Genomic DNA, 22,471 nt, shown 5'->3' with positions numbered 1-22,471 from the left:
CAAAACCTAAAATTCAGACAAATACAGAGGTATATGTAAGACACAGATGTAAGAAAAACAAATCCTTTTCAAATAAATGGGAAAATGAACATTTAGAATTATATTATCTAGAAATTTATGCATATTTTGTACATTGGTCATATTAAAATTTCCTTTTATTACATTGAGATTCTCATTTATGAGCATAGAACACAAAAAAGGGGAAGAAAAAACTAAAGAAAGGACAGAGAAGTGTGTAGGAAGATCTCAGAGTACATAAATATAGTGTTGTTCTTTTTGTTCCCATGTAGAAAGCACAAAAGTAGATCACCTGTTATATACTGGAACACGGCGATATAAAACAACTTCTTCTCTTTTGACTATCTTGGGGGGGATCTTTTTGAGCATAAGATTACATAATACATGGTGCAACTACCTCAACCTGCTTTAAATAAGTAACACTTTGGAATTTGTCAATCTTATGAGCCAAAACTTTCACAGCTCAGACTTTCAAACCTGAAACTGGGGCTAGAAACAGAAGCTCAAGCCCCGAAATTTCAGGAATGCAATGACTTGTTATTTTCTTCGCAAGAATTCAGAGAAGAACTTCCCTCGGAATGGGATCACTGCACCCCTTCCTTCTCATGTAGGATCATTTATCCAGTGAAACTGAGCAGCATAACTATTTCCTTCTGCAGGTATGTATATCACTTTATTTTTCCATCTACCCTCTTTCTGCATCAACTTCAGAACCCTGATTTCTGTGCTGTCATAGCACAGTAGACTATTACTTTATAAATAAAGCTTCAGATCAGAAAGGAAGAAGAAAAAAGTGTCATTCACTGTGATTCAGGCAGGTGAAAAGGCTGCAGTGTAATGTTCCAAGGCAAAATTGCCTTTTCTTTGTGCTCTGCCCATATCTACACAAGCTGCCAATTTATTTAATTCATCCTCGAACAAATGGAAAAAGGAATTGTCCAAATAGAAATCCAGTTATAATAAACATGAAGTAGAAACTGTAAGACATCTTTGCTTATTGAACTCCCTTTGAGACTAAAAATAATCTTCTTCAGACCTAAAAATGCTCTAAGTAGTTCAAAATCCAGCCTGATATGTTCAGCCTGAGGACGAGATCACCCTATGCATAACTCAATGCGTAACAATTGTAACTGGAAGTTTGGCATAATAGTATGATAGAAACTTTTCCACCATTCATAGGTCTGATTTATTAACAGGTTTTACACTCACCAGTAACAGAAGTAACTGTAATACTTAGTATTTTACTAGAAAGCTAACACTGCTTTCCATTTTACCAGAGGTAGATGTGTTTGCTTTGGTAATAGAGATAGGAGCAGTATTCATTATATTCACAATGGCAGAATTATAATTTTATCTCTTATATTGCCATGCTCAACTACAAAGGCAATTCTTTTATAATAAGCATCAGGTTAAGGCACACAGCACTGAATTCATTCTAATAATTATGGGTACTAGTGCAACAATTCACATTTTTTCAATGCATCAAAGATCATATCCAGACTACAAACAGAAAGGAGAGCATGACTTCAACCCCAGTTCTTCATTCATACTGATTTTAACATTAGTTCAAGTAATGAAAGCCTAAAAAGAACTAGAGGAAAACAGGAATTTTTCAGGTCATTTAAAACCAATGCACAACTGCATGGAGTTGTTTACTCACTTCAAGTACGAATGAAGTACCTCTCGGTAGGCAATGATGGGCAGCCTACAATTCAAAAAAGTTAATAATAAATAATGAAAGGTAAATTTTATGTGAGTTTCATGAACTGTTAATTTTTTCAAAGCAACGTATTTGCAAAACATCCTTTAAGTTGTGGAAACTTCTTCCTGGCTGCCATTTTCACCCCAAAAACTGATGGGGTACCTTGGAGACTTGTGTATTTTATCATTATCAAGGGAGAATTACTCAGTACCTTCCATTAAAAATCCTGTCTTGAAATTACAGTATTTGAGTCTATCCAAATTCCATTTTTCACAGTAATTTTTCCTCAGGTCTTTAAAGCTATCGATATTTACACAGTCAATCATGCTCATCTTTTAAACAGTTAAGGAAAGGAAAGCACCACATTCAGATGCAACTGCTACAGCGCTTTCTTGTGATATTTAAAAAAGCATATTGATGTATGAAGCTTGAATGCAGAATCATTTTCCCTACTGCTTTTCATTCATCATACAAAGCTGCAGTTTGTAAAATCGCTCAAAAATTACAGAGACTGTGTTTTTTTTAATAACTTCTAATAGACAGCACTTGCCTACAGTTCCCGTCTTTAGACCTCACAGCATTTCTATAAAGGGAAGAAGTTGAACACCTTGTCCAAGTAACCTGTCCAAGTAACAAGTTTACATTTAAACCAAAGTTAAAACCCAAGTCCTGCGAACAGTGCTGTAACAGAAGCATCACTCTTTGCCTCTTGGTACTGCCTTGGGATTTTGTCCAGTGCTTACATTATCTCAAATTCAGCATTCTTTCTTGGTACCTTTCTAGAAGTAGGATTCCACTTTGGAGAATGCATTATTGGATATTTTGACAAACTGTAGCAGGGAAGTGGGTTTCAGTTCTCTTCTTTGGTTCATTACACTAAGGTGAGTAACAGTACAAACTCATCAAGGAGTAAGAACTCAAAAAACAAAAAATGAGGAAAGACTTTTCAGCAGGGCCTGTTGTGATACGATATGGGGTGATGGTTTTAAACCAAAAGAGGGAAGATTGAGGCTGGATGTGAGGATGAAATTCTTTACAATTAGTGTGGTCAAATCCTAGCACAGGTTGCCCAGACAGGTGGTGTCACCATCCCTGGAGACATTCCAGGCCAGGCCGGATATGGTTCTGGGCAACCTTATCTAGATGACAATGTCCCTGCTCATTACAGGGGTGTTGGTCTAGATGACCTTTGAAGGTCCCTTCCAATCCAAACCATTCCATGATTCTATGGTTCTATAAACTGAAGGGAGACAATTCACCATTGTCATATAAAAAACTTGTAACTGTATTCCCACTCCAGTCTGCAAAAAGCTTTAGTCACACTTAAAAATCACAATAGCGGATAGAAGTGTTAGACATCAATTTTTCAGTGTACAGTTGCCAGAAAGGCCACAGTATAAGACCAACTGATAAAATAACTATTTCTACATAAGTACTGTTTCTGGTGCCAGAAAAAGTGTGGTTCGCACCACTTCTAGAAAACTAAAGTCAATTTTATAACCACTATATACTTCTTATATACATATGTACACTTCTTATATACATATATACACTTCTTATATACATATGCCCGTTCATATGAAATGTACCTATGGCATATGTATCATAGTTACAGGAGTTATAGTATAACTACTTTGTGCACACTGTTCAGCTGAACAAGACAGACTCAGGAGAGCACTGCTTGTCAGTGGCAGTGATGACGGCAGAGTCTGAATCCAGTTAAGCAACCACAGATCTCTTTAAGAGCAACTCAGCATGTCTTGTTCCAGCTGAGGCAGCACCCTGAATCCCCAAGTCTGTTAGAGGATCGGGAACGGTGCTGAAAAGGCCATGGGAGATAGACATAGCAGGGCATTTTGAGCACCCCTGTCTTTATCAGCAGAATTGAACAGCAGAGTTGGATACTGCAATTAAAACTATTTGGATACTATTTTGTTCTCCCAGGAGCAGCATAAAGAATTTTCTCACTTAAAGTTCAAATATCATTCAAATACCAAAACAAATAAATAGATTCCTAACTCAGTAGGAATTCAAAAGCTGAAGGGCAGACAAAGAAAATAAAATAAATCTATTTTTCTGTCTGGAGAGTAAAACATTAGCTGCCTGGCTGCTCTCTTGAGCCTCAAAGAACAAGTTGGCCCAATCTGACCTGCTCAAAGAGTCAGACTGATTTGGTATCTAGCAAACACTTGGTAGATAATAGTAATCAATGGAGATTAGAAACTATACATTAATCTGTGAATGTGTAATACTTGTCAAAAGAGAAACCAGTATCTTGTATTATGCTGCAGGTGTCAGAATTACATAAAAATCAAAAATAAAAGCCCAAGCTATAAAATTCAGCTAAATTCACATTTATTTCTAACCGCTACTATTATTTCACTGTGTCAGTAACCAATAATGCTATCCCGGAGTAGAATGTCGCTGCCAATTTTACAAGCAAGCAATAAAAATAGTTTTTGCCAGAATTAAAACTGCATTTCTTTCCATTTATTTATTCATCCAACAGATGCATTATCCAAGACTCTGCACAAGAACAGAATATTAAATTATATCAGCTGGATGTGTTTCTAAAAAGAATCTAAAAAATTTAAAATATTAGTAATTCGGTGAATTCATTTCTTTAGCATCTTTGACGAGCAGTTCTCAGTGATCTTAAAACATACTTAAAAAATGCAGACACTTTCAAATAAGCAGTGTAAGAAAAAAATCAGCTTTCTATCATCATCACAGATTTAAACAAAGATCTAAAATTACAGATTAGTAATTTTATGTGGACTTTCTACAGTCCACAGTTCTCTGCAGCTCCTGGTTCATGGTATTTTGTAGATCAATCCCATTTCCATTCTCATTTCTTTGTGTTGTGGGTGTGCAAACCTACTCCAGGCAATTTTGTGCCCAGCTGATCACAGGATACTATCCAGCAAATTGCCATGCATGGCAGTCAAAGCCAAAGATGTTCTATTGTGACACCAAAGTAAAGAAATATTTATATCGCTGAAGATTAAAAAAAAAAAAAAAAATCCAAAATGAAAACTTGAAGCAAGGTTTACAAGTCAAGCTCTTCATTTCCTATTAAAGTGACCATGAAACTCAACATTCAACATTCTCTGTCCATTTACAGCCAAAGATCATTAAGAAAATAAGGAAAGCCTATATAAATAATCCTGAAGAGCAGCTCAGTCACCCTTGTAGCAATTCACACAACTTATCTGCCCTTGCATCCGACTCCTTTAGTTCTCATCAAAAATTTATCCCACCAACTCCATGCCTGCCTCCTCCTAAATAGACGTTTCTTCTTCCTTCAGCCACATCACACACACACAGAAGATACAGGTTATATTGGGAAGTGTAAGAGAAGGAGAAATACACCAGAATACAATCACCCAATACATAAATGAAATGTCCAGTATGGCACAACCCAAAGTACTGTACATAAAAAGACTGCATCTACTTCGTTCTGTTTGCAATATCGATCTGTTTAACTGCTAGGTCCTAAATGATTATAGGTTTTGTTTAGCAAGTATCTTTACACTTAATTTAACTTCCTATCCGACGTTAGAAGCAACGGCTCCTAGATGTCATAATCCAGGTGAAATAAGTCTCCAAACATGGTTCTGTATTTTTGCCCTGTGTTTAATAATCACATCTGCATACTGCAAGGCCTGTTTCCTTAGAGATGGGGGGGAAGGTAATTTTGAAAGTCTGGATGATGAAGTAGAGATCTCTATAGTGTTTCATCGATAGATTTTTTTAAATCTCATTAATTATTTGCAAGTTCTGGGGGGTTGTTTTGCTCCTCCCGCCCCCTTCCAATGCAGTTGAGGGCTTAAAGCAATTTAGATAGAAGTAAGGTTAGTGTGAGAAATAATTTATATTCTGACTTTGCCAATACATTACTGAAGGGGAGAAGAAAAACCAACGTCCTTGAACGATTTAGATACATTAACTATTTTTCCACTTAAACCTCAATTTGTTCATTATTGCCCCAAAGCACTGCCTTGGGTTCTTTGTCAATTCTAGTTAGACATTTAAAAAAAAAAAAAAATCTGTGTTTAAAGACCTGCAAAGAGAATAAATGTGGAAAATTTATATAGTTTCTGCATTTTTTAAAAAAACAACTGGTCTTGTGTTACAGAGACTGGACAGATTCATGAAACACAGACAGACTTTCCAGATGTGCCCTAGGCTTCTAGCACGTAGCCAAACTGTTTTATCTACAAAACAGAATGATGTGAAGGGAAACCTTAAAATAGATACAGGATGCTTACATATCGCGGTCATGGACATAGCACAAGCAGCTAAAATCCTGAGTTAACATGTTAACTCACACTGTCTCTGACTGTACATAGAAATTTACCCGAGATTAAGAATACTGAATACAAACTAAAATTTCTGTAATATCAACCTTTACTGCCCCAAAGTACGCTGTAATAGCTGCTTTGCCTACAGCAGCTTTTATACTCTCAGAAACTGTATTAAGTACTTGCTATTATCACAGCCTGTAGTATTCATCAAGTTATGAATTTAACTGACAATCCAAAGAGCCACAGAGTCCTTACATACAGATCATACAGATGTACTCAAACACCACTGGAAAAGTCATAATGAAGCATTCTACCCTAGACCAAAGTACATATTGGTTATTATGATAATTCCAGCTTAAAGATTCTGGAGTGGGGGTGTTAAGCAGGCATTATCAAGAACCCAATAGACAGGTTGACCCTGGGGTGAACAGGAAGAGCTGGCTGAGTTTTTCTTTCTCCTTCGAGAGCAAGACACCAGGAAAGGTATTACAATATGCAATAACTTTAAAGAAAAACATTTCCAACCTAATCCTCAGGCTTAAAATAATAACCACTTTCAAAGGGTAGGCTCCCCTTCCATTAAAACAAATTAGCTTGATTAGTAAGAGAAATAATGTTCTTGTCCCTATTCAGCTGTCTCTCAGGGGGAGTAATTTCTCACTGGGCACTCTATCTGTGGAAAGAATGAAGACTGGAAAAAATCTCTACTTGCATCAGAACTGCAATTTCTCTTGTAGAAAGACAGCACGGTAATGGGCAGAGTCAGTATGCAGTAACTCACAGTTTCCCTGTTGATATGTTGTAGCAGTTGCTATATTCTGTCTTCCACATTTCCTCAAGGAGCTCCTAACCGTAGGTTTCCGTAGGTACCAATTTGCAGAGTTGCTAGCCTACCTAGTAATACTGAAGCTTTTCACTCTTAAAGGTACCAGAAATAATGCAAGTACCATTTTGCTCTTTCCCACTCCAACTACACTTTATAGTCCAATCACTGAAACTCATTCTACCAATACACTTTAATTTATTAAGTGGATCATCAGTGAAAGTTGCTGAAGAATTTGACAAGTTTTTTCTCCATAAACACGTATTTACACATCACCCATCAGTGCAACAAAAACGTCTCCATCAACCACTTCCAATTTCTTAAGATTTTATTAGTAAAGTAAAACCTAGGCTTCTAGCCTAATGACTGCAAAGCCACTTCCGGCCATCAACCAGATGCGTAGTGGAACAGTATTCCCTTTGTCAGACATACCACTGACACTATTGCTCTCAGCCTTCCTCCAGAAAAACAGCAAAAGAAAGTATTTTTCGCACAAGCTCTGGATTGCTTCAGTACTACAATAAGTGATTCCAAATACAACAACTATGCAGTGAGGTTAAAAATACTTTAGAGGATGGGAAAAAAATGAAACTATGGTTTAGGCACAAAAATCCTTGGTATCTGAAATTTTCACAGATAAATTTAGTTCTTCATATGCTTGCAAATGCATACATTTTAAACACAGTTTAGGTATTAGACTCTTGAGCTACAATATACATGCTTTAAAAAAAAAAAACAAGGGTATCATATTTCTATTTCATTTATCCCCTTAAGAAAGTGTCAGATATTTTTTTAACAGCCAATTAAATAAAATCAAACTATACTGAAGATACAAATTATAGAAACTACTGCACCCAAACAACAGAGGAAGAAAGAAAATAAACTGAAGATGATACCAACACAAATCTAAACTTAGATCAACATGCACATCAATCAAATGAACATTCCTTTTAGCAGAGTAAATGGCAAAGCCAACACACTACACTACCTTAGTTCAATTGCCTTCCTATTATGCATTTATCATTATAGTTTATCACTTTAAAAACTTCTCTCGCATGTCTTTTATGGCACTACATAAGCAGATTTTCTATCAGTTTTCTTGAACAACCCCATAAAAATAGTATCTCTCAGGAACTAAAGTGGCAAAGAGGGGAAGACAGAACACTTTATCATTACCAAACAAAAAACAACAAAAAAAACAAATAAGAAAACACATAGTACTGCATATCATTTTTCAGACTTTGAGAACTTCATGTGAGGAATATCACCACTATCAGACTGATGTGAATGATTTCCTGTATTTGAACTGAAGACAGGGGTCTGACAGATGGTTTTAACCATCTACAGCAGTCATTCACAAGGCAGGTAGGATCTAGTTAGTGTCAGTAGCTTTTAGTTGTCTGAAGAAGACAAAGTATGTTCCTGTCACTGCAGTTGTGTGGAAATATGCAGAGTACTGTGTGTGGTCACTGAACTTTGATGTTACAGGTAGTACGCCTACTGGGACCTTTGCACATGCTTTTTTCAGCACTTCCAAACTGAATTAGCCAAGAGGCTGACTGAGTGAGACTGCAATGTGTAAACCTCAATCTTGTGGTGACCCTTACAGTCTGGGTGATGCTAAAATTAAAGGGACACAGTTTATGTTGTGATAACTCTTCATATTGTGTTCACTTTTTACTCACAGGGCAATTAAGATCATAAGATTTCTGTGTCTTAATCGAATGCTTGCTACTAGGCACGCTGTGTGAACACTTTGTCTTAATTAAGAGCAAATCATGTTGCCTTCCTATTTTTAAAACTGACTAGAAACACAGTCTACCCAAGATCTCTGTCAGATTAACAACTGTAGATAAAATATTCCCATTTTCTTGTTTTGTTTTAAATTAGAAATTCCACTTAAAGGACATTACAGCAGGAAGGTGTGCAACAAAACTCTTGCATCAGGGGACTGTAACAGGGCAGCTACTGCTGCTCCTGCAGCTGCCCATCCCACATACTTTGCCAGGCACAGCTTCTGCAGCATCAAAGGTATCTGATAGGGAATCCTGAACCAAATCCCGAAGTTAAAACCCTGCATGTTAAGTTCAGCTACCTCTAACTCAATTCACTGTAATAAGCCAGGCAGAAAGCTTACTGAAACATTTATATTGATGCCATTCTGCCATGCACCTAGCCCAGCACTGTCCTGAGCTAGTACTTGGAGATGCTTGGCAATGCAGCAACCCAGGCAACAGGGAATGACACTGAAAAGTTCTTCCAACATACAAAATATATTTTTTTGATGAAGCAAGGTAAGCAATCACCTGGGACTTTTAACCAGGAGGCAGTATTTCAGCCACACAGTGAAAGCACTCCAGCTTCAGCACTCTTCAGCCTTTGTCTAAACTGCTTTCCAACTTACCGAATCACTCTTTCAGGTACATTTTCACAAGCTTAAACAACGTGAGCAGGTAGCTTTTTCCTTTGTATGTCTGAAGTAATATAAAAGATCCCATGTCAAAACTCCAAAAGCCTTTCTGCAATAACGAAAACCCTCACTAAAATTCTGTACCAATTGCCAATTTAGAACTAAGAATATTTTATAAAAGCAGAAATCTCTCAAAATGTCAGAGTATTCGAAGTACAGTTTTAATGAAGGAAATACTGAATTCACAGACATATTGCAATTTTTAGAGAAAAATTAAAAGTTTACCGTTAAGTTTGCAATGATTATTTAAATTTTTGTCAATAACTACTATAAGATATAGCATCGTTCATTATGAATGTCTACACCAGAGGACAAACCACCTCCGTGGACAAAAGCTGGAGTCAGACTGGTGCTATTCAAATTACTGTTAAATTTACCAGCCATGCTTCCCTCCTGAGGATAATTATTTTATATGTGTATTTTTGGTTTAGAATTTTATTTTATAACTAAAATGCTTAAATAGTTGCAATATAATGCACCAGGACCACGATTCAGCTACATCACTAAATCAAATTTTCTATTACGGTATGAAAAGGGAGTCTTCTCTATATATGACTGATACTGAGCACTGGTTCTATGATACTTCTGTGGCATCACCTCGTTATACAAACCTAAAACAAGATACAGTTTTGGTATTAAATGCTAAAGGACCTTCTGTAACTTACATATTTCCTCATGTATACCGGAACTTCCAGTACTGAAAAGTTCAATCGTTGAACCAACATGGAATACTACTGGCCAAATAACCTATGCCTAACAACTACACAAAACCAAATTAATCTTTAAGACATTCTTATTTTGTAGCCTAAATAGGTAATTTTCCTGTACTCAAGCTGCTGTGCTAACATTAAAACCTTACCTTGAAAATGAATATTCACTATATATAAAACTATATAATAATACATTTATTATTATATTATATATGCAATTTATATATTTTTATTTCTATCTTAAAATACTTAGTTTTGTGTTGCTTCCAAAGGTGTACATCTTTGCAAATACAATAGGAAGCACAATTAAATGACATATAATTAAGCTCGAAAATCCGTATTTTTAAATCTATGGAGACAATTTTAAAATGGAGAAACTGAGATCAGTTTCCTCTGTGTTTTCTGACAAGGGAATAACAAGGTCCCTTTCAACCCTAACTATTCTATCAAGTTAAAAACGCAAAAAACCCCAAACCCCAACCTAAATAAGTCATTATAAAAACAACAAAACAAAGAAAGCTGTATGATAATCAACCAGGGAGAAAAGAAAATAAACATTATGGATAGGACACTGAATGGGAAATTAATTCTGTGCATGTCAGTCTTCACTACAGAAAAGGAATAACAGTTTAAAGAAATGAGAATAGTTAAAGAAATGAGAATAAAAGACTTGTGTCAAAAGAAAGAAAAGACTGAATTATCATCAGAGTCAGAATGGTACTTAGGCACAAATTCTAGCAGGTTTTGTCATCTATTTAGCATATCATTCTTAAACAATAATAAAACCCCTCCCAGCTAGAACCTGTGTATGGGTCAGGAGTCAGATTTACACCTTTTCAATGTAAAAGTGTGCTGCAGCAGAATCCAAGCCAGCAAGCCATAATTTTAGTATCGGGTAAAAGAGAACACCCTGACAAATCGAGCATAACAAGGTCACATCAGCACAACTCCTGAACCTGAACTGCTGCTATCCAGTTTATTTTCCTTGATGTTATAAAAGTTACTGGATTTTAAACAGCATTCTAACGAAGTTCTTTGCAACAGACTATTGAGGAAATGAAGATGCAACAAGGTAAAAAAAAACATTTTAGATATGGATCACAAGCTGCTAGAACAGATACAAACAAACTAACCAAAAGAGCTTCGCTAGAATTTGGCATCACACTGCCCAGTGTAGGTAAGTGCAAGGTACAGGAGGATCTATCCAGCTGGAACCACGTAAATAATGCTGTAGGACAATTCCAGGGCAAGATGTCCAAAATCACCCAATATTCATTTTTAAAAGCGATGCAAGCTCTAAAGCGATTGTTGTGTCATTGAAAAAAATTTATGAGTTAGGAGCCCAAGTCTCTTGCAAATATGAAAACAGATGACATTTTTAGACCCAGAAGCAGCAAAATTCTAAACAGCCACTAAATGAGCAGCAAGACTCAAACTAGGAAACAAGATGCGCAGCCCAAAGAAAGAAACAGAAAGTACTGCTGAAGCATTCAGGAGAAAAAAAAAAATCATAGGAGCTGAAGAATAATGCAGAGGACAAGGGAAGTAAGCAGAGATTTCCCCAACTGTGATAATAAAGATCTTCATAAATGTGTCTATTCCATGACATCTGAACATTAAGAGAGTCTGTGATAGGTTTATGTAAAGTTAAACCCTAAAGCACATTAAAATAATGCTAAAGCTCCAAAATCAAGGACTCTGATAGAAAACATCAGAATTGCTTTAATAATTATTGTTTTAATAATTCACTTGGCCCTGCCAGACCTTGTGAACCAAAGGAGTCTTTTTTAAAAAATCTTATGTTAAAAACTGTAGTGCAAGAACCTGCATTCAGGGTGATCTGATCAACTCACCTGCAGAGTTTAGACCTCCAGACCTATAAAATGACCTATCACCCTTTTGGAATGCAGTAACAGTCAGTGCTAGGCCATTACTTCCTGTGAGCAGAAAGTAAGATAGTAGTTAAAAGATGAAAGAAGACCTAGAACTATGCCATATTTTTGGACTTCCTGCTCTCAGCAAAACAGGAAAACATAGTCTAACAGACATTTAGGACTCCTAAATTCAGTTTAGAAGTACTATAGGATGTATACTATGGCAATTGCAGTTATCTCTACCTCTGTGCACACAGCATCTCTTTACATCCACATGCCTCTACTTCCTTCTGTTCCACTCTGCCTCAAGTTCTGCACTTATTTTCTCCCCACACCAGACCCAGCAGGCTCAACCCTCAATAGCTCTATTCTTTGTCACATTGAGTCTCCTCCCCTTGCATTGCCATTCTCAGTCCTAAAACCTTTCATCATCAACCTCCGATTTTAAGACTCCTGCTGCTCCCTCATATTTCTACCTTCTCATTACCCTTCCACCCCACTTTTCACTCCCCTAAACCCCCAAATACCAGTCAAATTCTTTCTCTTCCATTCTGTACTGATATAGAAACAGGTATAAGAACAGCACATTTTTCTGTTTATGCTGGGTGTCTGCACATGGCTTTTTTTGCCCACTCTTCCCTATCTACCCTTTGAGGATGATGTCATCTGTTCACACCATCTTAACTAGCATCTGCACAGCAATGGCTTGTAAGCATGTCTATCCATCCACCTACTCCTGATTCCCTCCATATGGTACTGCTGCTTCTCCTGATTTTCTCTCCAGAAAACTTAAGCTTGATATATTCACAACCCAGCTCCTTATCATTCCTCTCAAACGCTTTTTACAGATAGAACAACTGCCATTATCACCTCCTGTAAATATAGGTAGTCTTTCATGATCCCTTTTCCTGCGTCTGAAGCACATATCCACACTATATCCAAAATCCCATTCCAATCATCCTCCGTGTACAAGTATTTTTCTTTCTGACAGTACAGCTCACCCAATATCTCCATCCTTGTTCAGGCACACACTGAAGAATTAGAAAGGGAGACAGAGATTCATCTGTTTAAATTTAGACAGGCTTCCCTACTTATCCTAAGTCATACTGAAAGTGAAGGAAGTAAATCTCTTTAATATATTAGTATTTATGCTTTCATTTCAGGAATCCTCCGGCTATGCTGGTACCACTGGTATCAAGCTCCTGGGAGACAGAAGATACAAGGACAGCTCAAAGAACTCAATCATTTGCTGCTCAGCATAGCCAGCTGGTACCTACTAATCTTTGTTCAAAGTTTCTGCAATCTCTGTTTAGGTATTTTCTCAATGTAGAAGTACAAAACAGGAAGCACACTAGACAGATATGCACCCATTTTAAAAAATGAATAAAAGATGCTGTTACCTAAAGATAAATAATGTACCAGGTGCCTATCTGAGAAAAAAAGAAGAAATGAAGACATCTGAGTTACAAGACTGCATTTTATAATTGCATTAGCAACTTAAAAACTGAGGACCCCATCAAATTTGACCAAAACTGCCATCTTAACACAGATGATTATGTAAGAACCAAGCTTTAACATTTAGCACCTTATAAAACTTAAAAAAAAAATAAAAATCTTAAAAAAAAACAAAAAACAAACAAAGAAAAACAAAACCTAAAGAAAAAGCCCCACACCCCACATAATTTGAGATTAAAAACTACCAGCAGAACATTCGGTACTCAGATAATCTCAAATTACCTGTTTAGCAAACCGATTTTTTTTTAAATATTATTTTGGGTTCCATACGGAATTTATTTTCAAGGTTTATGTTGGCATTAGTACTAATTAAAACAGATATTGCACTACACTTCTCTTACGCCTCATTAACTGGTTGTGAGCATTGTTTATACTGATAGAACAGATTCAGAAATAAATTAAAAACACAAAAGTGAAAATGAAGACACCTCCTGCCCCCTGCAAAGTGAAGGTCAAGAACATCAAACAAAGCATCCTCACAAAAACCTGTGAAGTCTCCAGCAAAATTCCTGTGGAACAGAAAAGATTTTTTTTAGAAGTTAACATTTCAACAAATCAACAACCTACACTATTACACATACATGGTAGATCGTAGAAATAATTCTTTTCCAATTCACAAACTAATCTGATTTTCAACTCATGATAGAAGTTTGAATAATCTCTGTGAATCCTAATGGAAATTTTCCTAACACACATGTGGGTGTCCTGAATATAATTTATTCAAGACAAGACCTAAGCGTTCGCTTGCATATAAACATATAAGATGAAATTCAGCATGGCTCAAAGAGGCCAAAAAAACCCAAAACATCACAAATGGAAAGTGGGCACATTCAAATATAGATTCTTGGAAGCTTTTTAAGGAATAAACGTTTAATCCCTGTTATTTCATGTCATGTGCTTTCCAGTGTACACGAAGAGTGAAAAGGTAAAAATAAAACTGGCATACCCTTAATATATTCCAGAATTCATAAATCATTTGTAAATTTAGTCCTTTTATAAAAGAATCCTTATATAAATTTGGGGGAGGGAGGGCATCAATCCCATATATGAAGCACATTTTAAGCCCAAGATCACTGACCAATCAAAATTAGTGAATGCACTGCATCTCTCTGCAGTGAGGAGAAGCGACAAGGTAGGCTGTCATTCTGCAAAAGCTGCCCATCGCAAGCTTTCCTCTCGGAAGCACTGCTTTTCTTTTTTAGAAAGCTTGAATCTCAGTGCTGTCTCTGGAGACAAGAAGCCTTCAGTATGTTAAATTACTTTCATTATGTATTTTCAGATGCTTATTGATTCTACCGAAGGAAGAGTGGGAGACTGCAGCAGCCTGTAAACCAGAACTAAAGCAGTTGTATACATTAGCAGTATGCTGAAACAATGGCACAGTACAGGCACAAATTTTCATTAAGGTCATTTTTTGAAGATATGCTTATTACCCTCTTTCCTTTCTACTCTGCTAACAAGTGAACAAAATGAATCCCTCCAACCTGGAACTGCTTCACCTGCATTGAGAATTTATCAAATCTTTAGTGGAGGTAAGATCTGTTCTTTATTATGGTATGCAGAATAAGCAACATTTAACAACAAAAAAAAAAGGGGGGGAAAAATTTGGAGAAAAAAGGGAAGAGATCAGATTCAACTTACATTAAGTGCTAGTATCTTCTTGTATTTGAGACCAGGACATTTTCAAATGCTATCCCCCCCCTCCATTAAAAACACAATGGTAGAAAAATGTTATTTTGTATGAAAGTCTTGTAGAATATTAAGAACCTGTTTTGTTCACATAACATAAAGACAGTACAGTTTAAGCTAGTACAGTACTGGGGGGGGAAGCACATAATGCAATTGGGAAATTTTTTTTCTCCCTTACCAGTATTTCCAAATACTGGCAGTTAATTATGTTACAGATTTATTCAGTTACTCTTTGAAAGATCAGGTAGTCTGTTATTAGTGGATACTTATTGCTTTATAAAGGTTGGCTATTATGACTAATCTCTGGTTGCTTAAGAAATCCTCCTTTTCTGTTTTGTTTTATTTTTAACTTTATTTCTTTCATTTCCCTGTACATTCAAGCTGTTTATTAAGAACACAGATTTGCTAAACATTTATTTCAAGATAGGAAATTATAAGAGTGTGCAAATTAAATAAAAACATATTTTCTATAAATCTCATTGACTATGCTCAATTTCTCATTAAAAGACCAGAGAGCTGTGTGTATACACTACCTGCTTACAAGAGCTCTAAAAGTACATCTTCTAGCTCTAGTCACAGACACACTACATCCAACAGTTATTGCTTCTACTTAGGGCTTTTTGTAACCCGCACTATTTCAAACCAGGTAACTTGCCCAAAAAACTAAATTCCTTGAAGTTGACAGTAGCATGGCACGATTTTACTAGCAAATAGTGAACACACTAACTTGTTTTCTATGTAATCTGTAAGATCCAATTTTAGAGATCCTCTATGTATGAAATAAGTGATATTAGAGAATATATTCTGCATTGCTTTCTTTTGAAATTGTAAGTCCTGCTTTTAACCTTTTTTTTCCTCCCCTTCACAAGGGCATGCAGCAACTAATTCAGTTTTACAACTGACAATATGAAGAATGCAGTTGACCGGGTATCTTTCTAGCTGTATGACCTACAAGCAGCAGGATGCATCACTAAAATGTATTCTTAAGACATAAAGGAATTAGAAACAAAACATGGAACACACTTGTATTACCATTTATGTGCATGACACTTCAACAATATACATGGAAGACTAATACATCTGCTCAGATTTTCATTAAAAGAAGAGTGCAATGATTGATTCTTAAAATGGTGAGCATTAAAGAGGGATTTATAATTTAAAACCAGAATTGTGGAAACTACTGATGCATGAAGAAACGATGAAACATGAATTCCCAGAAGGAGAATATACATACTTCACCAGCAAGCTGAATAAGGTTTTAACCAAGCTTTTTCTATACTACTTCCTAAATAACTTATTTGTCATAATGACTAATGGATATTTTTCCCTCAATTTTATGGTCTGTTATGTATTCTCCTTAAATGAAAATAAACCAAATTAGGTAACTCGTGGTTACTCTGAAAGCACATGAACTGGATTTTATGATGTATGGCAACTTCTCTGACTAAGCCATCACTCAAAAGTAATGAGCAGGAATATTACAGAAAGAAATACGCAACCATAAACTAAAGGATGTCTACATATACCCTGAAATCAGAAATTCTTTTTTCTTTTTAAACCTGGAAAACAAAAACAGACTGCTACAAAATGCAAAAGGGGAAAGAAATTAACATCACCTAAACGAAAGTTTATTTGTTATTGCTGGCTTGAAACTCAGAACAGACACACAGAATATGCACCGGTCTGTAAAAGTATCTCAGGCAATTCCGAAGTCCCCATGTTTAAGCAGAATTTTTTGCTGCTGAAGTGCTGGAACAAAAAAAAGAAAAAAAAAAAAGCCTGCAAGGAATGAAATAAGAGCCCAGCTACTACTTGGTTTCCAGGTTACAGGGCATGTCAAATACCTGTCAGTGACACCATGTATCAATTTATGACAAGCTGCTGCAATGATCTGAAAGGCCCTTGAGGCACAGAGAACAGGTAGGTCAGCAGTTGCATGTACCCCACCTCTGCTCAGCATTTGCAAGGGAACAGGCACTGTCCAGAGGCGATGCATTGGGTAAATTAGCTGCCTGCCTCGACATTTCTGCTTTTATTTAACTGAAAGCTATTACTCTATTCATAAGACTTAGCACATCTGAAGCTTTCTGTTTTCACAGGATTTCCATTGGCATAATGTTAGAGTTAAGACTGTCACTTGTTTTAGATCTGCTTTTGATTTCCTCCTGGCTTTTGCCAATAGGAAAGAACTTCATTTAACCAGTAATGCATTGGGAATGGTTTCTTGAAATCCATTCGCAGACAGGACAGCATAAACAGAGCAAATCGTATTGCTGAGGGTTAATACAAACCTAACAGAGGTTGCCTAGATTAGAAATTAAACTTTTGAAATATTTCTTGTTTCATTTCATACCTGAGACTAATATGTTCTAATTTACATCTTTTGTATTTAAGGCACATCCGAATTAACTGTTGAAGTATACCAAGAATTTTCATCATACAATTTGCAATTAATAGTATTATACAAGTGAGGCTTTTCAGAACTACAGATAAAATCCATTTGCATATTATATCCCAAGTGTGCTTAATTCATACTTCCATTAAAAAGGGGCTTATTTTTATTCACCTTACTGCTTATTCATTTTTAATGTATTCCAAATGAAACAAAGGTCCGCATTTAAATTTATTTTCATGCCAAGTACATTCCCTCTTAAATTTAAAGCTACCTAAAAAGAATACAACAAAACTCACCCTCAAGTATCATAACAAGAAATTGAATAACCCCTCTTTATTTATTCATTTCATTACAAACTCAAGAGCTGGCTGACAATATAAATAATAGAAACATCAGGTATTACATGCAGATGCTACAACCTATCGGCATGTGCAAAACAAAGCAGATGAGACACTAAATAAAGAATCTCCTACATGCAATAAATGCTACTGGTTTTGAAACTCACATATTCCTAAACAAACTATTTATATAAATCTGTTGGATTTACTTGCAGTTTGAGTTAAAAAAAACCCCGAAACCAAAACCAACAAAGCAAAACCCTGAAAGAGTTTTATTTTTAAGTATTATTTTCTAGAATTATTCCCCTAAATCTGTTCTGGGATAAAATTAAATAGTCTTCCATTCCATGGAGGCACTGATTTCTTGAAGAAATTTAATACTCAAATCAGAAAAAGGAAATGCAGGATTTTTATAATAAATTCCATTTCCCCAAAACTACAAATATTTTACATTTTAAATTATATACACTTACATGAATTGTTGCAATGTTAAGTTTCATACATGTAGATGCATACAACATAAAAGTGAACAGAAATCTTCAAGCTCCTTAAAAATCTGTTGAATTACAGAACTTCAAGTTTCAGTTCACAACACTGTTGAAAACTCTTCATAAGAAAGAGGCTGCTAAATTGCCATAAATAATTTAAATGTTCTTTTTATGATACCTAAACAACAGTGCTCCATGTTCCTATCACTTTCTTTTCCCACAAGAGCCCTTTTAAAATGATCTTGAGTACCAATTTGTTAATACTTAACAACATTCTTCTAAAATGACCCTCATCGCCCTACAAAGGCCATGCACAAGTATAGTTGATTCAACAAACGGGCCCTTTGTAAAATCCACATCACTATAAATAAAGCCCTGTCTCCCTAAGTGGAAGCTTTTCACTTCTTTTTTTTCCTTTTCCTTAAACAAATCCTGCTTTCCTTTTTAAAAGGAAAGACCTTATTCTAGCTCCTCAGGCTTTTGAGTCTATGCCAACTAAAGCGCTGAACATACAGTAAATCAAGATTTTGATAAGAACAAATGCTTTTCCCCCCTTCCTCCTTCCCCAGCATTTATCTGTAGTAAATGTTTAAAAAAATCAAATTGTTCCATATTTTATTTCACCTTTCAGGAGAAAAACCAGCTGCAACAAAAGAATGTGCTTCTCCCCCATTCTGGAAGTCAACATGCAGTCTGAATCTAACATCACAGTTCGAGATGACATTGATGACATCGACACCAACATGTACCAACCACTGTCATATCCATTAAGTTTTCAAGTTTCTCTTACTGGATTTTTGATGCTAGAAATTGTTTTGGGACTTGGCAGCAACCTCACTGTGCTGGTACTTTACTGTATGAAATCCAACTTAATCAATTCTGTCAGTAACATAATTACAATGAACCTTCATGTACTTGATGTAATAATTTGTGTGGGATGTATTCCTCTAACTATAGTTATACTTCTGCTTTCACTGGAGAGTAACACTGCTCTCATCTGCTGCTTCCACGAGGCTTGTGTCTCTTTTGCAAGCGTTTCAACTGCAATCAACGTCTTTGCTATCACTCTGGACCGATACGACATCTCTGTAAAACCTGCCAATCGAATTCTGACCATGGGAAGGGCTGTGATATTAATGACATCAATATGGATCATTTCACTTTTTTCCTTCCTGATTCCTTTCATTGAAGTCAACTTTTTCAGTCTTCAAAGTGCAAGTACTTGGGAAAATAAGACACTTCTGTGCGTGAGTACAAACGAGTACCACACTGAGTTAGGAATGTACTACCACCTTCTCGTTCAGATTCCGATCTTTTTCTTCACTGTTATAGTAATGCTAATTACATACACCAAAATACTCCAGGCTCTAAATATTCGGATTGGTACAAGATTTACCACGGGACAAAAAAAGAAAGCTAGAAAGAAAAAAACTATTTCTTTGACCACGCAGCATGAGACTACAGATGTGTCCCACAGCAGTGGAGGAAAAAATGTAGTCTTTGGTGTAAGGACTTCTGTGTCTGTCATAATTGCTCTACGCCGAGCTGTAAAACGGCACCGGGAGCGACGAGAACGGCAAAAGAGAGTCTTCAGAATGTCCCTCTTGATTATCTCAACATTCCTTCTCTGCTGGACACCCATCTCTGTTTTAAACACCACCATCTTATGTTTGGGCCCAAGTGACCTTTTGGTAAAGTTGCGATTATGTTTTCTAGTAATGGCATACGGAACAACCATATTTCACCCTCTACTTTATGCATTCACCAGGCAAAAGTTTCAGAAAGTTCTGAAAAGTAAGATGAAAAAGCGAGTTGTTTCAATAGTGGAAGCAGATCCCATGCCAAATAACGCTGTAATACACAACTCATGGATAGAGCCTAAAAGGAACAAAAAGATCACCTTTGAAGACAAAGAAGTAAGGCAGAAATGTTTAGTACCTCAGGTTGTCACCGACTAGATTTCAGTATTCACCAAAACACATCAAGTGGAATATTTGAACAAATTGTAGAAAAATACTGCCAAATAAGAAAAACTTTTTTAAACTATTGGCGAGACTGTAAATTTTCAATATATATGTTAAACAGAGTAGGACTTGTATATTCAATTTCTTCATTATGTAAGATATATGTTGCATGGCCGTTTGTTAGCGTAACGTGTATATTTGTCAAAAATATTCAAGTTCTCTTTTTTAGAAAATAAATAGCCTTAAAGAAGTGCAAACTTTTAAAAACATTTGTATGGCTCAGTTTCTCTACAAATATAAAAGGATTTTTAAACAAAAAATTCCACTAGGGAATACTCTTCTAAAGCACAATTTCAACATTTTGCACGATGTGGTATTTTTTAATTTAATTCATAAATAGTATTGATCAGAGATAGTCTGAATGCTAATACGGCTACAAGTCGGACACATTTTTACCTTGCATTTAAATAACTACGTATTTCAAATTTCTCCAGCATGCAATTACCATACACATGTAGGCAAACTCATTTATGTGATGTCCTTCAATTAGTCTTTCTGAATCAGTTACTTTCAATGGGGGAAATAAACTTCACGTGTCTTCCAAAAGTTGACAGTACTCTGAAAACAAGTGAAAAGTCTTGCGGATACAATCTCACATCCACAGTTTCTTCGCAGAAAATACACCACTTTGAATAATTATACAGAAAGCGTGGAGGAGGTAAGGGGAAAAGACAGGCCAAATGATGGCAAAAAACACAGCCAAGAAACTTATTGGTCTTGATGATAAAGACAACCAACCAACAAAGCCCTTCCTGTGCAAAGACTTACTAGATTTTCACACTGAAGGGATTTAGCTATAACTCTAGTGTGACGTGGATACCTTTCACACAGAGATTTTTCATTCGTACCATCTATCTACAGAGACAGGTCTGGCTGTCAAGTGCTGCAGCTAAAGTAGAAGATAATTTTCTTACCCTCAATAACTTTTGTATTATTTTGACTTTATTTCTCCTTCGATGATATTCCCTTCTAGCCATGCAACTGCTTTGCCACAAACCAATCACCAACATTGATAGCTACCCTATTTCTGTATTTCCTGGACGGTCATGGTGTATACCATCATACTACATCCTCTTTTTCTATTTCATCTTATACCTGCAATGAAGAATCAAGAAGCCTTAGAGAGTCATTATCATCGATAGCGCTGTAAGAAAGAATTAAGATACTCATCCAAACAAAAGTTTGTTGAGTGGTTTGCATTCTCGCATGCTTAAAAATTCATTATTTCAGTGAACAGGAGGAGGAAACAAAACAAAAAACTGAAAAATCAGTTAGCATTATTTCACTTGTCTTTTTATCTAAACTGCTCAGTGTGTCATCAGCTACCAGTATAATTAAAAGGCTAATTCTCAGTAAGTACTGGCCTATTATTATAAGCAGGTAATATCCTTGAATATGAAAGATAGTTTGACTAAACTATTACATAAAAAATAAGGATTTCTGAAGCACTTTTCTGAAGTTGCTTATAAAAAAAAACAAAAGTGGATTTAAGGGAGCAAAAAGCTATTTTCCATTACATCATTAAATTATTAATCATATGTGTATTGCCAAAACTGTTTTTGTGGTTAAAAAAAAAAATTAGTATTTGTAATGTACCTTTTACTTAGACTTCTGCCTTAGCTTACCATAACAGAAGACTCAAAAACATAATTTTACAGCTCCATCTTCCCTAAATATCAGCCACTTAAAATCATCTAAATTCATCCTATAAGTTTTATTATCTAATTGAAAATAATTCAATATCTAAAATTACTGTGTAACACATATTAAAAAGTCATTTCACTGGCTTTTTTCTAAAAGCTAGCCCAACAACACTGCATTCAACTGTACCAGTTAGTGTGTTGATTTTCTCCACGCTATCACTAGGCTCCTACAACAATTGCAATCCTTCATCTTATTTGAGAGGTTATAGGGGAGAAGTAAACTTACTGGTTTTATGCAAGAAACTTTTGGGTTTTTTAATCCCACATGCTCCAAATTTGTCACTTCAGAAGCATTCTTTCAAGAGTGGGCTCTTCTGAAAAGAGATGTACCCCCAAAAATTAAGCAGGAAGTATTATTTTTTCTTTTTTGTAACACTTCTTCCTTTCTCTGCCTAGCTATCCTCTGAACACTGAA

At 35.9% G+C, this 22,471-nt stretch overlaps 2 protein-coding genes across 5 annotated transcripts in view; one reads left to right on the top strand and one right to left on the bottom strand.

The window, feature by feature from the left end:
- The window catches only part of COG5 (component of oligomeric golgi complex 5), a 192,403-nt gene that overhangs the window by 139,222 nt on the left and 30,710 nt on the right, over window positions 1-22,471 (bottom strand). The window lies entirely within an intron of this gene.
- GPR22 (G protein-coupled receptor 22) lies at window positions 503-21,474 on the top strand. Of its 4 annotated transcripts, none has more exons than XM_061366266.1 (4): window positions 503-677; window positions 14,699-14,951; window positions 15,978-17,028; window positions 18,961-21,474. In XM_061366266.1, the coding sequence occupies exon 4, from the start codon at window positions 18,986-18,988 to the stop codon at window positions 20,285-20,287; it is 1,302 nt and encodes a 433-aa protein (XP_061222250.1). In that variant the 5' UTR covers window positions 503-677; window positions 14,699-14,951; window positions 15,978-17,028; window positions 18,961-18,985; the 3' UTR covers window positions 20,288-21,474. The 4 variants fall into 4 exon arrangements, with proteins under 4 accessions (XP_061222250.1, XP_061222249.1, XP_061222251.1 ...); XM_061366265.1 differs by lacking the exon at window positions 503-677 and adding an exon at window positions 14,443-14,551; XM_061366267.1 differs by lacking the exon at window positions 503-677 and having other exon boundaries at window positions 14,558-14,951; window positions 15,978-16,238.

Source organism: Neopsephotus bourkii, unplaced genomic scaffold (genome assembly GCF_033783945.1).
Source record: "Neopsephotus bourkii isolate Nb327-2 ecotype Australia unplaced genomic scaffold, CSIRO-AGI_Nbou_v1 NB_1328, whole genome shotgun sequence".
Classification (NCBI taxonomy): domain Eukaryota; kingdom Metazoa; phylum Chordata; class Aves; order Psittaciformes; family Psittacidae; genus Neopsephotus; species Neopsephotus bourkii.
Note: the sequence above shows the minus strand (reverse complement) of the source record. Positions and strands in the feature narration are given on the sequence as shown.

What these genes read in the sequence shown, in the direction of transcription:
- GPR22 (XM_061366266.1), top strand. Translation starts at nt 18,986, where the DNA reads ATGTGCTTCTCCCCCATTCTGGAAGTCAACATGCAGTCTGAATCTAAC.